Source organism: Boleophthalmus pectinirostris, unplaced genomic scaffold, assembly GCF_026225935.1.
Source record: "Boleophthalmus pectinirostris isolate CB_2022bp ecotype Guang Dong unplaced genomic scaffold, ASM2622593v1 HiC_scaffold_17, whole genome shotgun sequence".
Lineage (NCBI taxonomy): Eukaryota > Metazoa > Chordata > Actinopteri > Gobiiformes > Gobiidae > Boleophthalmus > Boleophthalmus pectinirostris.
Window position 1 is genome coordinate 35,137,590 of NW_026571115.1, and position 22,342 is coordinate 35,159,931.

General features: G+C 44.3%; 1 protein-coding gene across 9 annotated transcripts in view; it reads right to left on the reverse strand.

Annotated features, from left to right (window-relative positions):
- The window catches only part of hoxb3a (homeobox B3a), a 251,170-nt gene that overhangs the window by 40,021 nt on the left and 188,807 nt on the right, over positions 1-22,342 (reverse strand). For 5 of the 9 annotated variants that reach the window (XM_020925418.2, XM_055153003.1, XM_055153002.1 and 2 more), the window contains 2 exons: positions 14,165-14,920; positions 6,245-7,685 (listed from right to left, as the gene is read on the reverse strand). In XM_020925418.2, coding sequence (XP_020781077.1) covers positions 6,853-7,685; positions 14,165-14,747 — 1,416 coding nt within the window. In that variant the 5' untranslated portion in view covers positions 14,748-14,920 and the 3' untranslated portion in view covers positions 6,245-6,852. Of the gene's footprint in view, positions 1-6,244; positions 7,686-14,164; positions 14,921-19,459; positions 19,947-22,342 lie in introns of those variants that run through there. The other 4 variants (XM_055153006.1, XM_020925421.2, XM_055153007.1 and 1 more) reach the window with 3 other exon arrangements.

Below are 22,342 nucleotides of genomic sequence, written 5' to 3' on the forward strand. Positions count from 1 at the left end.
AACAAAATCGAATGTTGATTAAGAAAAACACTTATTCCATCGGTCGATAATTTGATTTGTCAAGTTGAATCGACTCAAATAAAGTCAAACGTTCTTAATGTAAGTCTTAAAAACTGATCTAGATCTTGTTTTTTGAAGTGTTCTGAAATGTCCCTGTGTGTCAGATGCCCTCCCTCTGTCTCTAAATGGTTTATTATTTATTTTTATTCAGTGTAAAAGCTGCTGACCCTGTAGTTTAATCTTCTACCAACATGTAAAAACTAAACTCTCATCGAGTTAGGATGACTTGAATTAAGAAAGTTTCATCCTGATTTGAGTAAATTTCACTTAACGAGTAAAATGATCAACCAATGGAACAAGACTTTTTGCATTTAAAATATCTTGTTACACATAAATTTAGAAAAACAACAACTTTTTTTGCTCTTAAAATAAGAAACTTGAAATTAAATGTTGTTGAATTGAGAAAAACAGTTATTCCATCGGTCGATCATTTGATTTGTCAAGTTCAATCAACTCAAATAAAGTCAGATGTTCTTAAAAACTTATCTATAACTTGTTTTTTGAAGTCTTCTAAATTGTCCCTGTGCGTCAGATGCCCTCCCTGTTCCTCTAAAGTGTTTTATTCTGTGTGAAAGCTGCTGACCCTGTACTTTAAACTTCCACAAACACGTTCTGAAACACGTGAGATTCTTGGATTCGTTTATCCGTTCACATTTCAGTCTCGTCTCAAATGTTTACGCCGCCGGTCAGGTTCAAAATGCGCTCTGTGAAGTGAATCCTGATTGAAAACATTTCGAAAATCAAATCACAATAACATTTTAGTCACGGGGTTTCGGTTTGATTTGGCGATTTCCGTGCTTTGAAGAGTCCGCCGTCCTCGGTGTGTGGCCCCAACGTCCTCGGAGTTCGCCCACGCCGCGGCCGAACCCCCCGGCGCGTGCATTTTGTTCAAATATATACCCTGTATCCACGTTAAAAGTCAAGATATGTGAAACAAACATTAGAAAACTGGGACCAACCCACTGTCTCCGCCGTCCACTAATGTCTCGACCGCGGCTGGACGTCCGAACGGCAAAAACGCCACAAAAAAACGGAACCTTTGAATCTCAAATTTCACTCTTACACGACCATTGTTTACCCATGAATAGCACGTGTAATCGTTAAAGATGCACTGTGTAACCTTTTTAACGGAGGTTCTGCCACCTGTTTGTCTCCACGGCGATGAAATTGCAACCTGGAATGTTCCACAGTGCGGCGTTCTTCACCGAGACGACCGGGTCACGAAAACGAATCGAGTTACAAGTCGGATTTGTGGAGCTGGAGACGCCAAGAATTCATGTTTTTTAGCTCTTAAACTCCTAAAATTCAATAAAAGTAATGTAATGCCATACTGTGGAACATTCCAGGCAGTTATAATGTTGTCTCCATGGTGACAAATCCAACCACGAGAAGGCCGACATTGTGGACATTTTAATATTTTGACCAAATCTAGTTTTACATTTTGAATATTTCTTGATTCATTTCAGCGCTCGGATGATTTACCAGTTTGTTTAAAGATTGTTTTTCGGTAAATTAACTCTAAAACTAGTCTAAAATGGTGGAGAGTTCGCCACCTGCTTGTCTCCACGGTGATGAAATTACAACCTAGAATGTTCCACAGTACGGCGTTCTTCACCGAGACGACCGGGTCACGAAAACGAATCGAGTTATAAGTCGGATTTGTGGAGCTGGAGACGCCAAGAATTCATGTTTTTAGCTCTAAAACTCCTAAAATTTAATAAATGTAATGTAATGCCCTCCTGTGGAACATTCCAGGCAGTTATAGCGTTGTCTCCATGGTGACAAATCCAACCACGAGAAGGCCGACAGTGTGGACATTTATTTCGGCGCTCGGATGATTTACCGGTTTGTTTAAAGATAGTTTTTTTGTAAATTAACTCTAAAATGAGGCTAAAATGGTGGAGAGTTCGCCACCTGCTTGTCTCCACGGTGATGAAATTACAACCTGGAATGTTCCACAATACGGCGTTCAAAATCTACCTTCATCGAAAAGACCAAGTCACGAAACCGAGTTGAGTTACAAGTCGGATTTGTGGAGACGGCGATGCCAAGAATTCAAATTTTTAGCTCTAAAACTCCTGTGATTCAATAAATGTGACATAGATCAGTTTAATGCCACACTGTGGGACATTCCAGGCAGTGATAACGTTGTCTCCATGGTGACAAAACCCACCACGAGAAGGCCGACAGTGTGGACGTTTTAATATTTTAACCACATCTAGTTTTACATTTTGAACATTTCTTGATTTATTTTGGAGCTCGGATGATTCACCAGTTTATTTAAAGATTATTTTTCGGTAAATTCCCTCTAAAATTAGTCTAAAATGGTGGAGAGTTCGCCACCTGCTTGTGTCCACGGTGATGAAATTACAACCTGGAATGTTCCACAGTACGGTGTCCAAAATCTATCTTAACGAAGACGACCAGGTCACGAAACCGGGTGGGATTTGTGGAGACGGAGACGCCAAGAATTCATGTTTTTAGCTGTAAAACTCCTGGAATTCAATAAATGTAAGGTAGATCAGTTTAATGCCATACTATGGAACATTCCAGTCAGTTATAGCGTTGTTTCCATGGTGACAAATCCAACAACGAGAAGGCCGACATGTGTGCACATTTTAATATTTTAACCACATCTAGTTTTACTCTTATAAACGTTTTGAACATTTCTAGATTTATTTTGGCGCTGGGATGATTTACCAGTTTATTTAAAGATTGTTTTTCTAAAATTATTTAGAAATCGCCAACTGCTTGTGTCCACGGTGATGAAATTGCAACCTGGAATGTTCCACAGTACGGCGTTCTTCACCGAGACGACCAGGACACGAAAACGAATCGAGTTACAAGTCGGATTTGTGAAAACGGAGACGCCAGTAATTCAAGTTTTTAGCTCTAAAACTTCCTGCAATTCAATAAATGTAACGTAGATCGGTTTAAAGCCATACCGTGGAACATTCCAGTCTCCATGGTGACAAATCCCACCAGGAGAAGGCCGACATGTGTGCGCATTTTAATGTTTAAACCACATCTAGTTTTACTCTTATGAACATTTTGAACGTTTCTTGATTCATTTCGTCGTTGGAAAGATGTACCGGTTTATAGATTGTTTTTTTGTTTTTTGTTTGTAAATTAACTGCTTGTTTCCATGGAGATGTCATCGCTTTCTCTGGCATGTTCCATAGTACGACATGTCAGCATTTCCATCTAGAATTTATTCACTACGTTTATTCATTTTCTGTTGGTCAAAAATACAAGAACTCCTCCTGTGAATATGGGCGATTTTCTGAGGGTGACCAGATTTACAAAATTCTAAACTCGGACACATCCGGGTTGGGATGTTTGGTGTAAATAAAACTGTGAAAAGAGCGTTGAACATTGTGCGTTCTCACGTCAGTCATGATCTGAGACACTTCTGACGCTGCATTTTTTTTTGCTTCATGGTCATTTTCAAAGACGGTTTTCTGTATTTTGGCGAAACAAATGATCATTGATGCTCCTCTTTACTGTTGGCGAGGATCTGATTAGTCAAAAATTGTGATAATCCTGGTTTAGAGCTGATGTAGTCCTGGTTTAGTCTTGAGATGGGTGCACACTGCGTGATTTTTGGTCCTTTTTGAGTCGAGTCGCGTATTCACATAATCGTGCAGTAAACATGAGGTAACGAGAACCAATTAATCCCTCACGACCAGCTCCTGATCGGCAATCGTAGGTCGCAAGAAAATCCAACCTGTTTGAAATAAAAGCAAAGTTTATCTGAGAGTCTCGGAGCTCCTTTTTTATCCAGTAAGTTATGGATCTCCGAAGAACACCTGATTATTATTATTTCACTTCAGCGGTGATTTAGTGAGCGTCTGACGACCATCTACTTCATTGCACTGCACTTTGGAATCCGAGTTTCGCTCTGTTGAAATCGTTCGTGAAGTGGTTAGTCATAAAACCTGTTGGCGAGGATCTAATTAGTCAAAAACTGTGATAGTCCTGGTTTAGACCTGATGTAGTCCTGACATTTTATGACATTTTTTGTAAGTTGATTTCACTTTTTCATTGCTTAGTCGTTACATAAACCCGTCAAAACGATGATATTTACTGATTTTTATAAAGAAATACAATTAATATTATGCAGAATTGAGTTAAGCTTTTAGGCCCTCGACAATATTTTCTGTTTCTCGAGTCGCCCCCATGGAAAAAAAATAAATAAAAAAATCCTCTGAGCTGTTGGCGAGGATCTGATTAGTCAAAAATTGTGATAATCCTGGTTTAGACCTGATGTAGTCCTGGTTTAGACCTGATGTAGTCCTGGTTTAGACCTAATGTAGTCCTGGTTTAGACCTGATGTAGTCCTGGTTTAGACCTGATGTAGTCCTGGTTTAGACCTGATGTAGTCCTGGTTTAGTCTTAAACCGAGCGTACACTGCGGTTTTTCTAGACCAGACCTGGGCGTTGTCCAACTCCAAAGCCACATATGGACCTTTTTTGACTCTGACTAAACCGTTTAAGCAAATTTTGAATTACAAAATTACAATATTTTATCATTTTACCTCATACCTGGACTAAAGCTGCGTTGCTTTTATTGTAGAGGAGTTTTTTTATGACATTTTTTATAAGTTGACTTCACTTTTTCATTGCTTAGTCATTACATAAACTCATCAAAATGATGATATTTACTGATTTTTATAAAGAAATACAATTAACATTATGCAGAATTGAGTTAAACATTTAGGTCCTCGATGATGTTTTCTGTTTCTCGTGTCGTCCCATGGAAAAAAGAAACAAAAGCTCCTTTGAGCTGCTGGCGAGGATCTGATTAGTCAAAAAATTGTGATAGTTCTTGTTTATATTTATAATTTTACCTCATGCCTGGACTAAAGCTGCACTGTTTTTAATTTAGAAGTGTTTTTTTATGACATTTTTTGTTCGGCAGCTTCACTTTTTCATTGCTTAGTCGTGAAATAAACTCTTACAGGTCTGAGCAGCTCGTCAAAACAATGATATTTACAGATTTTTATAAAGAAATACAATTAATATTACGCAGAATTGAGTTAAACACTATGAATATTTTCAGTTTCTCGTGATAAAATAACTCTTCGCTCCGTTCTCGACAAAGCAATAACGTTTCCGTAGAGACGATCGGGTCGCGGACGCTCCACTAGAAACGCTACACAGTGCATCTTTAACGTGAACATTTCTGTATCGCCGTTTTCGTTTTTGCCTTTTGGATTTTCAGCCGTGGAAATCTGCCCTTCCGGAGTGATGTGGAGCGAGCAGGAAGGAGCGGGCGCACTCACCCAAGTCATCAATAAATAAATAGTGTTCTCCACTATGTTTACCCTGTGTCGATGATGTGCTAAAAACAACGTTAAGGTGTCCGACCGCGAGTTTGTTTGGAGATGTCGACAGCTAGGCGCACGTGTCAGCCAAAAACAACTAGTGTGGTTTTTTTTTTGAGCTTTCGAGCTAAACCCTGTAACATCGGTGAGAGGGGGGGGGGGCGCCGATGGACCTGTGTGTGTGTGCGCGGGGCCTGGTCTGTGGAGGATTGTGGGTAATGTAGTTAAAACAATGGAAGAGCCACAGACAGGGAGGAGGCCGAGGAGTGGTTTCGCTCGGAGGTTTGGCACGCTTTGGCACGGCACGGCACGGTTTAGATGGGTTTCAACTGTCGAGAAGGTAAGTACGCTTAATTTGAACCATATTTAATATTTATAGGTAGTATTTTTGTACTCATTTTAAGTAAAGGAATTAAACCAGTAATAGTAATGCAAAATTTAACAAAAAGTCTTCATGATTCAAGAACTTTCTGATGCTACAGGGAAGAAATATTTCATCTTCGTTAATTCATACCGACAGTGAACAAAATAGAACTTAGAAACATAAACTGGGTCCAAACAAATTTTTCTCCGAACATTTTTTACAATTAATTCACTTCTTGAAAATCTTATGACATCACCCGAACACAATTTATACCAAATGTGCCAAATATTGAATCCCAAACTAAAATTTCCTGTTCATTTGATTGAATTTGTACGTAACCGCGCCGTACTGTGAGAAACAATACCAGACTGTTGAGCCAAACCACAACTCCAGCCAAAGATTTACTGTTAACAACAACAGGTAGAGTGAGGGCAGAGACAGAGAGAGAGGGGCACCCAGGGGTGCAGTGCGTCTGAGGGGGGGCTGGCGGGGGTCTGAGGAGGGGGGCTGGACTACAGAGTGTGCAGCCTGCAGGAGAGAGACGGCGGCGCGTGTGGGCATCGTAAATCTAAGCACATCGTTAAGTGGCCATTAAAATCTCAACTATGTAATTTAAGAGGAGGAGGAGGAGGGAGGGAAAAGGAGGATGGGTGGAGGAGGGGGCGGGGCCTGGTCTGGAGCTTATAATTAAATCTATCCTAAACATCTAAAGCCGGTTGGTCGGAGCGGAGCTGTTCTGTGCTTTTGTCGACTAAGGAGATGTGATGAGGTTTTTGCCCTGGGAAAGCGGAGAGACGGGAGCAGAGGAGCACTGATGTGCCCCCCCCCCACGCCTCAACGCCCCCAGGAGCCTCTGTGCTCAGGTCAGACCTGAGGACCTGCTGGACCTGAAGGACTGGAGTGAGGAGATTCTAGACGGGCAGTAGCAGACTGGTATCGCCTGGCGTTACAGACCTCCACATGTGGGCGGAGCTTGTGCCAGTGTGGGCCGTGGTGGCAGTGTTTACAGCCCCTCAGTGCACAGCGCCCCCTGTGGCCCCTCTCTGTCTCTGCGCTGCTACAGTCTGACAGAGTCTGTGTGGTACAGGTGGGTCAAACCTGCTACAGGTGCGTGAGCTTGGGTGCTTCCTGGATTCTGCCCTGAGAGGAGTGGTGCGCCGACAGCTCGGTGTAGGTGGGGTGTGTGGGGGGGTCACAGGCCCCGCCCACGTGGTGCTGGTTGGCCATTGGCCCTGCTCCGTTATAGTCCATGGTCTGGTGGAGGGGGGGCGTGGGGCCCAGGTGGTTCAGACCGTACATAGAGGCCCCGGACCCCCCCATGGGCTCCTGTACGTATCCCCCTCCCTGCACGTACACGGGGCTGGCCTGCATGTTGTTGGGCGTGCCGTAGCCGCCGCTGTTGGTCTGTACTAGCGCGTGGTGGGGGTGAGGGTCGTAGTCGGGGTCCGGAGCTCCGTACTTCTGCTGGGGGGGACAGCCCTTCATGGGGACGTTGGAGTAGGCAGTGGACATGGAGTAGGACACTCCCTGGTGCTTGCTGAAGGAGGGGGGAGAGGGCGCGTCGTAGCCCCCGCCGCCCATGGGGTGCATGGAGTTGAGGAAGCCCGCGGTGGACTGCATGGTGAGGGGGGGAGAGCCCGTGGGGGACGGGCCCCCGGAGCTGGAGCTCAGGCCCTTGGACTTCTGGTCCTTCTTGTACTTCATGCGGCGGTTCTGGAACCAGATCTTGATCTGGCGCTCGGACAGGTTGAGCAGGTTGGCCATCTCCACGCGGCGCGGCCGGCACAGGTAGCGGTTAAAGTGGAACTCCTTCTCCAGCTCCACCAGCTGAGCGCTGGTGTAGGCCGTCCTCGCCCGCTTGGACGAGGCAGAAGAACCTCCTGTGGGGCTCTTCTCTCCAGGACTGGCACTGTCTCCCACAGCTGCTGCAGAGGCTGGGCACACACACAACACACGCTTCAGTAACACAACACGACAACACAACAACACAACTCAGCACAGAGAAAAGTGACTCTGGTCAGAACAGTGTGGACACGTGTAATCGGACCAGTGAAACCTGTGAAACTGAATATTAACAACACAACACAAGTGTCTGTGTGCAGAGTGTGTGAGCAGGTGAACCTCTGAACCTGTAGACCTGTAGAGAGACTGTTCACAGACTACACAGACTGTAGACAGACCCTGGACACACAGTGTGTCCGTGCAGCGCCCATACTGTGTCCATACTGTGGGTTAATAAACGGGGGCCGTGGGCAGAGCTGCATTAGGCTCATATTAGTTGTCAACACTTGATAAAAGTGTCAGTTATTAAGAGGCACTGAGTCTGGCCCTGGGCACAAACTGCACATGTGAGCCGAGAGACAAGGCCCCTGAGCTCCACACACACACACACACACACACACACACACACACACACACACACACACACACACACACACACACACACACACACACTCACACACACAGCTCAGAGCTCAGAGCCGCAGGGAGAGGGTCACATGAGGCTTTTCATTAGGAGCAGGATATGAAATAAACATGTACATTATGACTCTGTTTACAAGCCTCTCCAAGTGTGACTTTTATCACAATCCCAGGAGTTAAACAAACCCACCAACTAACTAAAACTATTTAATGCTGATTCATCTAAGAGCTTCACTGTCAACATAAATAGCAAATACATTTTTTAAAGTTGTTAAAAAATACCCTTCTTTTTAGTATGCACGGTTTATTTGACTTGCATAATTTTCTCTCACACTCGTCACACGACTCGTCCTTGTCACCCACCTGAGAGCCGCCCCCCGCCCCCCCGCCCCTCACCTTTGCGTTTGACATTTCATAAAGTAATTGTCTCAAATTGTCATCAATAAAGCTGCTGTCACATTCTCTCTCCGACTCATCCACTGTTCCCGTTTTAATCTCCCGCGCGCGCCTCGCTGTGTTCGGCCTTATCACGCTCAGATTACATTAGCGCGCTGGAGACGCACTAGTCCATGTTCATTTGGTCGTATCTCCAGTTTGAAGACGTCTGTTTCGTTCGCGCGTTATCGAACGAGGGATTTGAATTGGAAGCGAGTTCATATCGGGTTTATTCTCAGAGTAGAGGGGGCGGTTTCCAAGGTGAAGCGTAAACAAAAGACGGAGGGAAAAAGACGAGGTCCAAACGAAGAGTCTCGGGTAAAGGTCTGTCACTTTTAATTTATGATATATTTACGTTTGTTAGAATCGAGTTTCCTCATCGACACCGCCCCGTGTGTCTGAGGAATCACGTACGATTGGCAGCGCTGCAGTTTCCAGAGCGCAGAATACCGGGCTCCAACTTGTGATGTCATAAGGTGGCTTTTCAGGAAGTGCTTTAAAGGTCCAATATAGAACCTGCACTGCTTTAAAAACTGAATTACAATCATATCTGAACCTGGGTTAGAGCTTTAACGGGGCGGTACTAAAGAGTAGGGATGGGCACGATAATTGATCATTAAGAATTTTGTCGATTACGTTCATTTTTAATCGACAAACCGAATGTAGGTTGCTGTGCGTAGCGTAGGGTGACCAAACGTCCATTTTTCCCCGGACATGTCCGTTTTCCACATCCTGTTCTGGCCGTCTAGGTTCTTTTTTTTTTTTATAAAGTAATGCAAATGTCCTGGTTTTTGTGATCTTTCATTGGGCCATTAAACTGAGCGTCTCTCGTAGAATTTTAATCAGAGTGCATCAAATTAAAAGACTTTTTAAAAATCATATGCAAATAAGGAAGTAATAATGGTGCGTTTTTATCTTACTTGCTTGTTAGGAATATTGTGACAAACATTATTATCTGCTCTGAGCTCTAAAAGTTGTGAAAAGTGCTCAGTTAGGATGCTACGAAAAGAGAGAGGAAAGTGAAGAATAACTCAGACGCAGCGCTGAAATCGACAGATATCCTTCAGAGTGGAGGCCACGTCCCTCGAGATCATCTGGAAACTGTTTTTGCAATCAAGACGTCTCTCATCCAGAAGATATTTTACTTGTGGAACTGGTTTAAAACACTGGAAATGAATCTTACTCTGAGTTCGAAACCGTGGAAACCGTCTGATCTCGCTCTTCGCTTGACGATCGGTGGGTACTTTTTTTTTTTAACCAATCGCTGTTGTTTGGTCGTGACGTATGTAATGCACCAAATCCCGTAGGAAGAAGGACAATAACGTCTTTCCCCTTGATAAAATTCACCAAACATTCTCTTTGTTCCGGCTTTAAATCCTCAATCTCGGGAATCGTCGCCAACGCCGAATGTCTGGCTCTTCGCCGATTGGCTGGTGCCCGAACTCGCACTTCCTAAGTTCTTGTAAACCGTCTAGTGTATTCCGATTCCTGACCTAGTCCAGTCCGGCCCCGAAGAAGGAGTTTTAGAGTGAAACTGAGCTGCCCGTGTTTACAGCGAACATCACGATGGTCTTGCAGAGTTTCAGTGAAGAATAACTCAGGCGCAGCGCTGAAATCGAGGACGCATCCGAGTCTGTTTCATTCTCAGTTTATGTTCAGGCCTCGTGCGGAAGCTCAGAACCTCCAGAGTTCAATCTCTGAGCTGCAGAGGCCGCACTAGCACTGACTCAGGATTGGCTGAAGGTCCTGGGGTTTAGGTGGTGACCGTTCGGATCAGAGAGAGACATTTTAGGTGTAAACTAGAGCCTGACCGATATATCTATGAGATATGTTTGCTGATATGGGCCGATATTTCACGTGGGCATGTTATACCTCGTTATAAAGCTTTAGACTCTCTACATTATGTTCATTTAATCCAATTTACAGACAGATAAATGTCCAAATATGTGGCTCCGCATCTGTATTTATCTGTGGAGTCATTTATCTGTGTGTGTGTCCGTACTGTCCCTGAACACACCCCAGAGTCGTGTCATTCATGTGTTCGTGTTTACACTCGCAGACACAGATCCAAACACTGAGATTTGATTCTTTTTACGGACAATCGGTTTGGAGTCTGGATTAAAAGGACATTTATTAGTGCAGACTTGTGATGCGAGGAGGAGCCTGTGTGAGCGCTGAGTGTTGGAAATGTGTCGACTTTGAAGCTGGTTTTGGTTATTTGTCATTGGTTAGCGATCGAGCCGGCTGCTTTTTAGTGAGCCGAGCCAAAAGAGCCGGTTCTCTAAAAAGAACTGGAATCTCCATCATCACAAGCTGCTAGAATGTGATGCAAAAACGCCATTAGTCCGACCTACTAAATATGACGTAAAGAGGCAGAATAACAATAAATGTCGACTAAATAAACCCAATTTAAAATCCACTAGAGCCAAACCTAATTTTTTTTTAAACAATTCAAGATTCACAGTGAATTTTTACATCACTAAATATATCGGCAGCTTCAACTTCTGTCATATCGGTCACAACAAAATCCGTATCGGTCGGGCCCAGAATACCAATTTATAACACAAACAACTTGGCAATCATGTCCAACTCTTTTTTTAATATAATTAGGAAAAATTAAAATAAAAAAAGAACTAAATATTTCCATCGGCACCACCCAAACCTCGGCTGTGTCTCTATCTGCAAGCGAAGGCTCCGGCGCATTTTTCCAAGCGTGCGGTTTGTGGTTAGTCGACTGTCTGATACTTGATCCGATTGTACATTCTTACAAATATATTTCACTTTTGTTCCTCTTTTTTTTTTTTTTTTTTTTTCCAGGTATGTCCCAGAGCCAGAGCGGCGCGGTCAGCTGAGTGTGTGAACGAAGAAAGAAAAAGAAAGAAAAAAAGAGAGAAAGAGGAGGGAGAGATAGATAAAGAGGGAGTGATAGAGAGAAAGAGAGAGCCTCCGGGGGATTGTGCTGAAGATGTGATAAGGCCAATGAGAGCGAGGAGAGGAGGGGAAGGAGAAGGGAGGGAGAAGGACGGAAAGAGAGATATGAGGTGGTGAAAAGAGGAGCAGATAGGGGGGACAGCGACGAGGAGGAAGATCAACACATGTCCGCGCTCGTACAAACAGATGGACCCTGCACCGCACGAAGACGGCAGATTCAATTCCACGCTTTCATACCGGCAAAAATGACCAAAAAACACATTGAAAGTTTCGCACTATTTTCTGATCTATGTCATAATGTAGTTTCCTCCTCACAAACGGAAAAGACTCCACTGTGTTTTTAGACTCCGTACACCTTCTGGGTGATTTCAGATCTGGAATTGCGAATCTGAACTAAAAGTAAAAGGCAGGGATGGAACAATAACCCAAATATCGTGATATCGTATCGTCAAAAGTCTCGTGAGCTGCCACAATATATCGAATCAGAAGTTTCTTTGCTAAAATTCATTGTCATGGTGCAGCAACTGCTAAAAAAAAAAAACTGAGAGAACTACATAGACCATGATCCTTTGCTCTGTGTGAGTGCAAACTACACAAAGAACTATGATAAAGCACTTTTAAATTCAGTTCTTTGGATTATGACTGAACCAAAGTCGTGTCAAGGAATTTTAGAAGGAAAAAAGTCAGATATTCACAGTTTTCTTAGCCTCTATGAAAAATATCTTAATAAATATCGTGAAAATATCGCACCGAGAGATTTGGATATCATTGCATTCCCTAGTAAAAGGAGCGGTTGACTTGAAAACTACAGTTCCATGACATCACAAGGTGGAACGGAGCATTTGGAGCTTTGGAGATGTGGACAGACTAATGTGTGAGTGAAACAAAACACAACTCCAGGTCTGTTTTTGAGGAGGAAACAACATTATAACATGACTTAAGCTCACAAGAGTCAGTTTTGTGCAATATCTGGAGGTTTAAAGTGCGATCTGGACAAATATTAGTCTGGTTTCACTTTGTGGAAACCGTGTGACCTCGCAGCATTAGGATTCGTTTGCTCAACGGTTCGCGAGTACTTTTTTTATTGAACCAATCGCTGCTGTTTGGTCGTGACGTATGTAATGCTCCAAATCCCGTAGGAAGAAGGACAATAACGTCTTTCCCCTTGATAAAATTCACCAAACATTCTCAATCTCTGGAATCGTTGCCAACACAGAATGTCTGTCGTTCATCTACATACATCTCGACCCAGACAGACACGACGAGTTTGTCATGGCTACACAGCTCTTCTCTGATTGGTCGGTGCGCGATCTACAACTTCCGGAGTTCTTGCAAACCGTCTAGTAGTGTATTCTGATTCCTGACCTAGTCGCTGGAGAAAAAAAATAAATTGAGCAGAGGCACTAGGTGGCAGACTAGACAAATATGGTCTGATTTTAGAAACTTCACATTGGAAGACTGGAACATTTCTTTACAATCAAGTGAGTAAATTCCATTGGCTTCTGGCCTTTTAAACAACACTAGGTCTGATTTCACCCACTCACCCAAACATGTGGCAAAAATCCACATATGGACGTGTCTTTGTTTTTGTGTGACACCAGTTTTACAAAGCTAAACTGGTTTCTGTCATCTTCAGTCCACTATGCAACATTATGACATTATATATTTCAGAGTAGAGACAGAATCAGTTGAAATAATCTGGAAACTGTTTTTGCAATCAAGACGTCTCTCATCCAGAAGATATTTTACTTTTGGAACTGGTTTAAAACACTGAGTATTACTCTAACTCTGAGTTAACTAAAACCTAGCCTGATTCTTCAGACGGTTTCACTTCGTGGAAACCGTCTGACCTCGCAGCATTAGAATTCGTTCTCTCGACGGTCGGCGGGTACTTTTTTTATTTAACCAATCGCTGATATTTGGTCGTGATGTTTGTAATGGACCAAATCCCGTAGGAAGAAGGACAATAACGTCTTTCCCCTTGATAAAATTCAACCAAACATTCTCTTTGTTCCGGCTTTAAATCCTCGATCTCGGGAATCGTCGCCAAAACAGAATCTCTGTCTCTTCGTTGACCGAACTCACACTTCCTAAGTTCTTGTAAACTGTCTAGTCTATTCTGAGAAGGAGTTTTAGAGTGAAACTGAGCTGCCCGTGTTTACAGCGAACATCTCTGGTCTTAATCAACAAGATGCAGAGTTTCAGATCAGTTCCATCGAATATAAAATGGAAGCAAAACGTCTTGAGTGTCTAGATGATCTCTGTGGAAACCCTCTCTACTTTAAACCTCTCCTGGACCAATGAAAGATTACACCGCCTCACAGTGACGAGTGTTAACAGCCCTGTGGTATGATGTGGTCTGCAAGTGGCCACATTTACACGGCAGAAAAAAAAGGCTCATAACTAAAATAGAAAGACGACTCGATCTGATTTTTGGCGTGAAGATATCGGATCATCAAAAACACCTGGTGACACGTGTCGGTGAAACGAGGGAACTGTCGAACAAAGTAGAGTGAGTTTGAAAATAACTCTTTCAGTCTTTGGTTTCTCTTTCATGTTTGTATTCGCCACATGTTGACGTGCGTGTAAACAGCGTGTGGTGCTTGTGTGTCCCGGGCTCACGCACCGTTCGCCGCCGTGCTCGTGGGCGACCCGTTCTTCTGCTTGGTGGTCTGCCTGCACTCCTTCATCCAGGGGAAGATCTGCTTGGCTAAGGCCGGGTTCGGGGGCAGCGACGAGGACGAGGACGAGGTGGAGGAGGCCGTGGACGAGCTGGAATTCGACGTCGCTTTCGCGGACGCCGCCCCCGCCCCCGCCTTCGCCGTACCCGTGGCGCCCCCCTGCTGCTGCGTGCCACCGCTGTTACTCGTCGTGTTCGCGGGTATCGGCGGCGAGACCTGCGCGCCCATGCAGCTCCCGTTCAGCTCCTTGCTCTTGGCCAGCGCCTGGTGCCCGCTACCGCCCCCTAGCGCTTGGAGTGAGCAGGCGGCGCGCTGGTAAGACTCCGCCTCCAGATGGGCGCCGTTGCCGGACTGGAAGCTGGCCGGGTGATGCGAGACCGCCCCCGGCACCGGCCCGTCGTACCCGCCCACGTAGCCGTTGGCCGGGCCCGTTGCCACGCCCCCTCCGCTCCCGCCGGGCACCTGGTAGGACGCGTACCCGCCCCCGAACAGCGTGGAGGGGTTGTCGTAGTAGGAGGTCTTCTGCATGGCGAGGACGAGGAGGAGGAGGAGGGCGGCGAGGAAGAGGAGGAGAGGGTGAGGAGGCGGGGAGGGGCGACTGCGTGTGCTGCTCCGGTCCTTGCTGTGCGCCACTCCCGGAAGACCATTTGGTACCGGGGGTCACGTGACGGTGCCTCTCCAACGGTCCCTTGCAATCTGACCTGTGAGGAAGAGGAGGAGGAGGAGGGAGGGAGAGAGAAAGAGAGAAAGAGAGAAAGAAGGAGGGGAGGGGGGAGAAAATGAGAAAAGAGATAAATCCATCTTCCTCAAATGAAAGGCGCCATGACATGAATAGAAACCAGTGCTTTTCTTCCCCCTCTCTCTCTCTCGCTCCCTCACTCACTAACCTAACCCCCCCTCCCCTCTTCTTCTTCCTCCCTCCTCTTCCTCACCTCTACACCCCCCACCCCCTGAGGACCTGAGAGAGAACAGCCCGCAGATGCTCCGTGGAGGAGATGGGGGCACGGGGAGGGCAAGCCTGCTCCTCCTGACACTGGAGAAGGGGCCAAGAAATGGACAAAAAAAAAAAAAAAAGTGTCTCTGTCCATTTTTTGTGCCAATAAACGTGATTATAAATGGTGTTTGTAATTATTTTTGTTTGTGTTATGTGTTAATGATTTATTTTGTTGTTCTGTCACTTGTTTTGTGTTGGTCTGTGATTTGTGTTTTAATTTATTTTGTCTTTATGGCTTTACATTAAATAGCATCTGGGGGGGTTGATTTATACATATACAGATGTAAAAAAAAAAAAAAAGAAAAGTAAAGAAAAAAAAAAAGGGAAAAAAGTACAAACCCCCCCAATAATAGTCAATAATAATCATCATCATCAAAATTATTATTTTATTATTATAAAATAATTATTATTATTAACAATGAACGATGCAACTAAAATACTCCCTGCATTTTGTTTCCTACTGTTTGGAATGTTTATATTATGATAATAATAATAATTAAAAAAAAAAAAAGAGAGGGAAGGATTATTAGGGAAGGATTATTAGGCCTAAATAAATAAATACATAAAGGCATAAATACACAAATAAATAAAATTATAATATATAAATAGTTCCCACGCCTTCTCGGGCCTGACACAGTTTTTTTTTTTTTGACCCATTGCTGACGAATCCAACCCGCATGCGTCACGTGTCGTTGTTTGTGCTCGGTTTTCGCGTGCGTAGCGTAACGACGGCGCCGTGTGACCGTGTGCGCGCGCGTGTACGCCGCTGCTGCCGCTGACTGGACTGGACTGGTGTAGCAGCAGCAGCAGCGGAGCCTATATATATATATATATTTGTGTCAAGCCCGGCCTCGTGTCTGTGATTTACTGAGCTCTGTCTGCGCCTCTCAGCTCACTCATGTCTCCACGAGAAGAGCGAGTACAACCGAGACCTGTGCGCGACGTGCCAGGCCTCTCCACACCACCGCGTCAAAATGCAACATGTAACCGAACCAAGATAGATAGATAGATAGATAGATAGATAGATAGATAGATAGATAGATAGATAGATAGATAGATAGATTACGCAATACGGTGTGGACATATCGCTAGTTGGACAATTGCGTAATTTGTGAAAATTCTGCGTAAATTGTGAAAAATATAAAATGATACGGATATAAGGCCAAGTATCAAGCAGATAGATAGATAAATAGTTACAAAGATAGCCAAGCAATTACGCACAGCTCGTATAGTTAACCAATATAGACCATTTTTACGCAATTACGCACAGATCCTAAAGTTAATTTGTGCGTAATTTGTGAAAAATATGACACGAATATAAGGAAACGTATCAGACATATAGACAAATTTATACATAGATAGATAGATGATAGATAGATAGATAGATAGATAGATAGAAGCAATTACGCACAGAACGTATAATTAATCTGTGCGTACTTTGTGAAAATATAACATGATACGAATATAAGGAAGCGTGTCAGACAGATAGATAAATTCATAGACAGATAGATAGGTAGCCAAGAAATTACGCACAGCTCGTATAGTTAACCAATATAAATCACTTTTACGCAATTACGCACAGGTCGTAATTGTGCGTAATTTATGAAAATACAATATGATACGGATAGATAGATAGATAGATAGATAGATAAAGACAAGCAATTACGTACATAGTTATCCAATATGGATCACTTTTACGCAATTACGCACAAATCGTATAGTTAATTTGTGCGTAATTTGTGAAAATATAAGATAATATAATATGAATATAGATAACATAGATAGACCTAATAACATACCTGATAGATATATATATAGATAGATAGATAGATAGATAGAAAGAAGCAATTACGCACAGATCGTACAGTTAACCAATACGGATCACTTTACGCAATTACGCACAAATCGTAAAGTTAATTTGTGCGTAATTTGTGAAAATATAATATAATATGAATATAGATAACATAAATAGACCTAATAACATACCTGATAGATAGATAGATAGATAGATAGATAGATAGATAGATAGATGAAGCAATTACGCACAGATCGTATAGTTAACGAATGTAGATGGCCTATAGATTACTTTTACGCAATTACGCACAGCTCGCATGGTTAATTTGTGCGAAATTTAAGGTAAGGTAACGTATCAGACAAATAGAAAGACAGACAGATAGATAGACAAGGGCAGACAAACAATTACGCACAGATCGTATAGTTAACGATCACTTTTACGCAATTACGCACGCACATTTTAGACGATCGCTCGAGTATATTGAGTGAAAACTGGACACAATGTACGAATATATGGTAAAATGTGAAATACTGATAACATTTAGGCACACAGTCAAAATACAGGCTCCACATGGCAAAATAAGTACGAAGATACAGGCCTAAATGTTTGAATACAACGAAAAATGTGGTTTATCGAGGCAAAACCAAAGGACAATGTGCCACTGCGAGTACAGTCTGCATCGCGCCATCTTTGTTTCCAATCTGCTCCACATTGTAGCGACAGCACCTTGAAGTTCTCACGAAAAAAGGGAAAAATAAGAAGACAGAGGAGGGAGGGGTGGTGGGAAAGGGGGGCAGCGAGGAGCGAAGGGAGGGAGGGAGACATGGCGGAAGGAGCAGCTTCACGACTCACTGGTCCATCCATCAGACCAGGGTCGAACGGCCACAGCGAGCGCACGCAGGGCTCTAGCGTGGCCCCCGGAGGGAAAAGCCCTTAGTTTAGAGCCGCTATCTGGGGGCTCCGAGCCGGGGTGGGCCAGGCCGGGCAACAGCGGTCACCTGGCATTCATTTGTCCAGATAACACGACCAAACGAGAGGAGAGGAGGCTGTCCAGACGCTGTTGAAGCGAAAATACGACTCAAAACATTTGCGAAGAGTGAAAGAATATACTGCAAAATTGTGGGCCAGTTTTAAATGACAAGTCTGTATTTTTCTGTATTATGTTTTAAATCTAAATCATCAAATACTACAAATATAAACCAGATTATAATTTTGAATCTATGTCCATGTATTGTAAAAAATCGGTTACTATTTGGATTTTAACGGTGCCATTTTACGCATGACAATTATAATGTCCTAACACCTTATATCGAGTTTTACGCAAGAATTATCCAACACATTATTAATGAAATAACAGAAAACGATGCCACTAGTATAGCTGGTTTAATATTTAACAAGCTATTAACAAAAGACACAGCCTAGTCAGTTGTGTTTTTCCAATTGTAAGGTTAATTAGTACCAAATCCCGCTCATTACGCATTGGACGCAGCTAAATTAAGACGGCTCCTCTCCCATTGTTCGTTCGCGAATTTGCCAGCCGCGGCGTAGCTCTCAGCACGTCACACATGTCACCCATTTATCTTTCTCCGAGACACCCTGGAATCCTAATGATTTACTCCGAGGAATAGCGAAGGAGCGGCGGCCGTGAGAGGGGTGGGGGAAAGCGAGCTGAGGGGCCGCGCTCTCGAGTGGAGGCGGAATACGTTATTAAATCATATCGTGTTTGGCCATTAAACGGGACAAGTCGCGTACGTGCCCCCTGCGCGTAAAGAACAGCCACGACAACGGCTTAATACAATCACCAACTTTTTTTTTTTTTTTTTACGCCTCCCTCTTTCCCACTTTCCCTCCTTCCCTCCTCCTCCTCTCATTCCCAGAGCTACCCAAAGCAAAAACTGTTACACCAGCGCCCAGACGGTGTCCACTGCCGTCTCTCTCCCCGCGCGTCTACCCGTTATCCGGTGATATTACGTTACCAAATGGCGCCTATGCGGGAAGACACGAGTACATTAACTTTCACAGTATCACGTATGCCATTAACAGACACGAGCTCGGCCTCTGGACAACAAGGGAGCGTCCTGAAAATCCGTGCGTAAAAATCATTTACGGTGAAATAAAACGGGACTGTAAACCGCGGTGGACACAAGATAGGAGCTCGTATTGTGAGGTTAAAAAGATGGAAGGCCAGAGGAGAGAGTGTGGGGGGGAAGAAGAGGAGGAGGAGGAGGAGAAGGAGGAGGAGGGGGGGTGTTACAGCTTACAGCATTGTGTGAACTCTTCCTGAACCGAGTTTGAAGTCATACGGGCCATAAATCAACCACGCTGCGCCTATGTAGCGTTATTGTTGTCCTCCTCTTCCACGGCCCTGGCCTACATCCACCGCTCGCCCGTTCCCCCCCCCCTCAATGCCAGCACAGGCTCGCCCCCTTTACCCCCTTTCACCCCCTTTACCTCTCCGTGCCTCTTAGCTCCGTCGCTGGTGCCGGTCCGACCCGGTCCGGCGCTGGCACCGCATCTCCACCTCACTCGTTTACGACCATTCGAAAGATCCGATTCTTTTTTCCTTCTCGGCGTCGTTTGTTGTGGTTGTTGTGCCCCCCGCGATAACGCAGCAGCAGCAGCGGCGGCGGCGGCGGCGGCAGCTCCCGGTGTGCACGCTATTATAGTCCCAACGTGAACAACATGAACGGTGGTGCTGTTGGTGTTGGTGTTGGTGGGAGCGGGCTGCGCGGATCGGCTCCCCCCCGTACGCCGAGGCGCATCAGCGGCAAAGCGGGGACGAGCGAAGGGGGGGCCGCGGCAGCTGTGTTGTTGTTGTTGTTCTGGGAGCCTATCTCCACCTAGCCTTTTGGAGATAGCTTGGATAGCCCGGGTATGTTGTGAGCGCAATGGTGGTTAGCTTTAGCGCACGAGCAGAATTAGCCCCCTTTTTTTTTTTTTTCTTCTTTCTTTCTTTTTTTTTTTTTTAAACCGGCGAGGAGCCAGAGCCAGTGCTGCCCCCCCTCCCCACCCCTCTGCCTCTCCAGCAGCACCTCCGCTCTCTGTGTCCTCCTTCTCCCCGGCGTTTGCCTCCTCTCTTCACGGCCACAGCTCGGTAACAATGCCCCCCCCTCTCTCCTCTCTCCTCTTTCCTCTTCTTCTTCTTCAGCAAACGCGTCCTTCTATCCGGGAGCTCCGACGGCCACCGGGTTCAGGCATCCCAATCCCAAACCGCGCGCTCTCCTCCATTCTCCGGAGCAGCAGCAGAAGCAGCAGCAGCAGCAGCAGCAGCAAAGGCAACAGCGGCGGTGCTCGGTTAGTATTCCATCCGCTTGTTTACACCCCAGACGCGCGAGGGGGTGAGGGCCGAGTTTTGTGGACTGACTGACTGACTGACGCGCGGATCCCCCTCGTCAAAGCGCTCAACGTCACCCGCGCGCCTCGCTTTTTCCCCCCCCCGTGACAGTATCAATCCCGAAGAGGGTGAAGACGACGGGCGGAAGGCGTTTTAAAGGGCGTGTAAGTGAATATATGTGCCAAATCTGAGTCACGGGAGGAGATGGCGAGGAAGTCTAACGTTGTATCATGTATCAAATCACATTATGGAGTTATAGACACGCGATACCCAGCCTAGAGTTGGGCCTGTAAGATTCGTACGTGCCCAAAAGAAAAGCTTTTAACTCATAACCTCCAACTGCAACGACGTATAGAACTTATAAGTCTATTTACATTCAGTTTTTACGACACATTTGCTCAAAAAACTCCATTTATAACACTTCATCAAACGTGTTTTTCTATTATTTAGCATTGAATTAAAGGCCAAGCTGATCCACACTGCAAAAAAACAAACTCTAGTCAAGTTAAGATGACTTGAATGAAGAAAGTTTCACCAAGATTTGAGTCCATTTCAGTTGACAAGTAAAATAATCTGCCAGTGGAATGAGATTTTTTGTGCTTAAAATGTGAAAATACATGTTGGGAGACTTAAAATAAGAAAAAATAACAACTTTTTGCACTTAAAAGAAGAAAAACAACACCATTTTGAACTTAAAAATCGAATGTTGCTTGAAAAAACAAAAACACACTTATTCCATTGACTTGCGAAGCTGAATTTACTCAAATAAAAGTAAAATATTCTTAATTTAAGTCATTTTAAGTGACCTGGATGTTGTTTTTTCCAGTGCATGGCGTGCGTATTGATATTTTGAGCCAATTAAAGACATTTAAATCAATTGGAAGCCCATTCTAACCATTTACTTGTATCAGAACGTTCACAAATTAAATCGAGTTTTTATTTTTGTTTTAATTGTCCAATCTAAGGTTTAAGTCACATTTTTCTGCTTTAACCACTTCACAGCACAGCTTCTGCTTCACACAAGTAGATATGATCGTGTCAAAGTGATATTAAAGGACGGTCTTGGTGCAGATAAGTCGTTTATAACAGTTTTGTGTCTCCTGTAAACTCCGTCGAACGCGTTTCGTATTATGTAAACACTGCGAATACCTCAGCGTTGCGTAACGACTCACTCCAGGCCAGACCGGTCCAAACGAAAGCTCACGGTGAGGGCTCGCCACTGAACTGTATCATAGCATCAAATCGCATTAGTGTTAGAGAGATTTAATGATATCAGGGCGGATAAGAGCGTGAAGTGGCCAAAATGAAGGGTCAGATCTCACTAATTACAACTTTACATGCGAAGTACGCCGCGTCAGGAATGTGAAACTGAACTTTTGGCACATTTTTAGTCAATCTAAGGCATACATAAGTGTTTTGTACGTCCTATAAACTCACTTTTATTATTTAAATCTATAAATTAACTTCATTTGGGCTCATTTCTGGAGCTGGTCCATGAAGTTCGCACTAATTCCAGCCTTTAAATTGCACCACAGTGTCCAAATCACATTAAAACCATTCATAAATAACACTTATAACTGCGTTTAAAAGATTTATAAGTGCGAAAAAGAAAGACTTAGACCTGGTTTAGACCTAGTTTAGACTTAGTTTAGACCTGGTTTAGACCTAGTTTAGACCTGGTTTAGACCTGGTTTAGACCTGGTTTTAGACGTGGTTCAGACAAGGTTTAGAACTGGTTTGGACCTGGGTTTCGACCTGGTTTCGACTGGTTTTAGACGTGGTTCAGACAAGGTTAGAACTGGTTTGGACCTGGTTTTAGACCTGGTTTAGACCTGGTTTAAGACCTGGTTTAGTGCTGCTTTTGTCCTGGTTTAGTCCTGGTATAGTCCTGGTTTAGACCTGGCTTTAGACGTGGTTCAGACAAGGTTTAGAACTGGTTTGGACCTGGTTTTAGACCTGGTTTAGATCTGGTTTAAGACCTGGTTTAGTGCTGCTTTAGT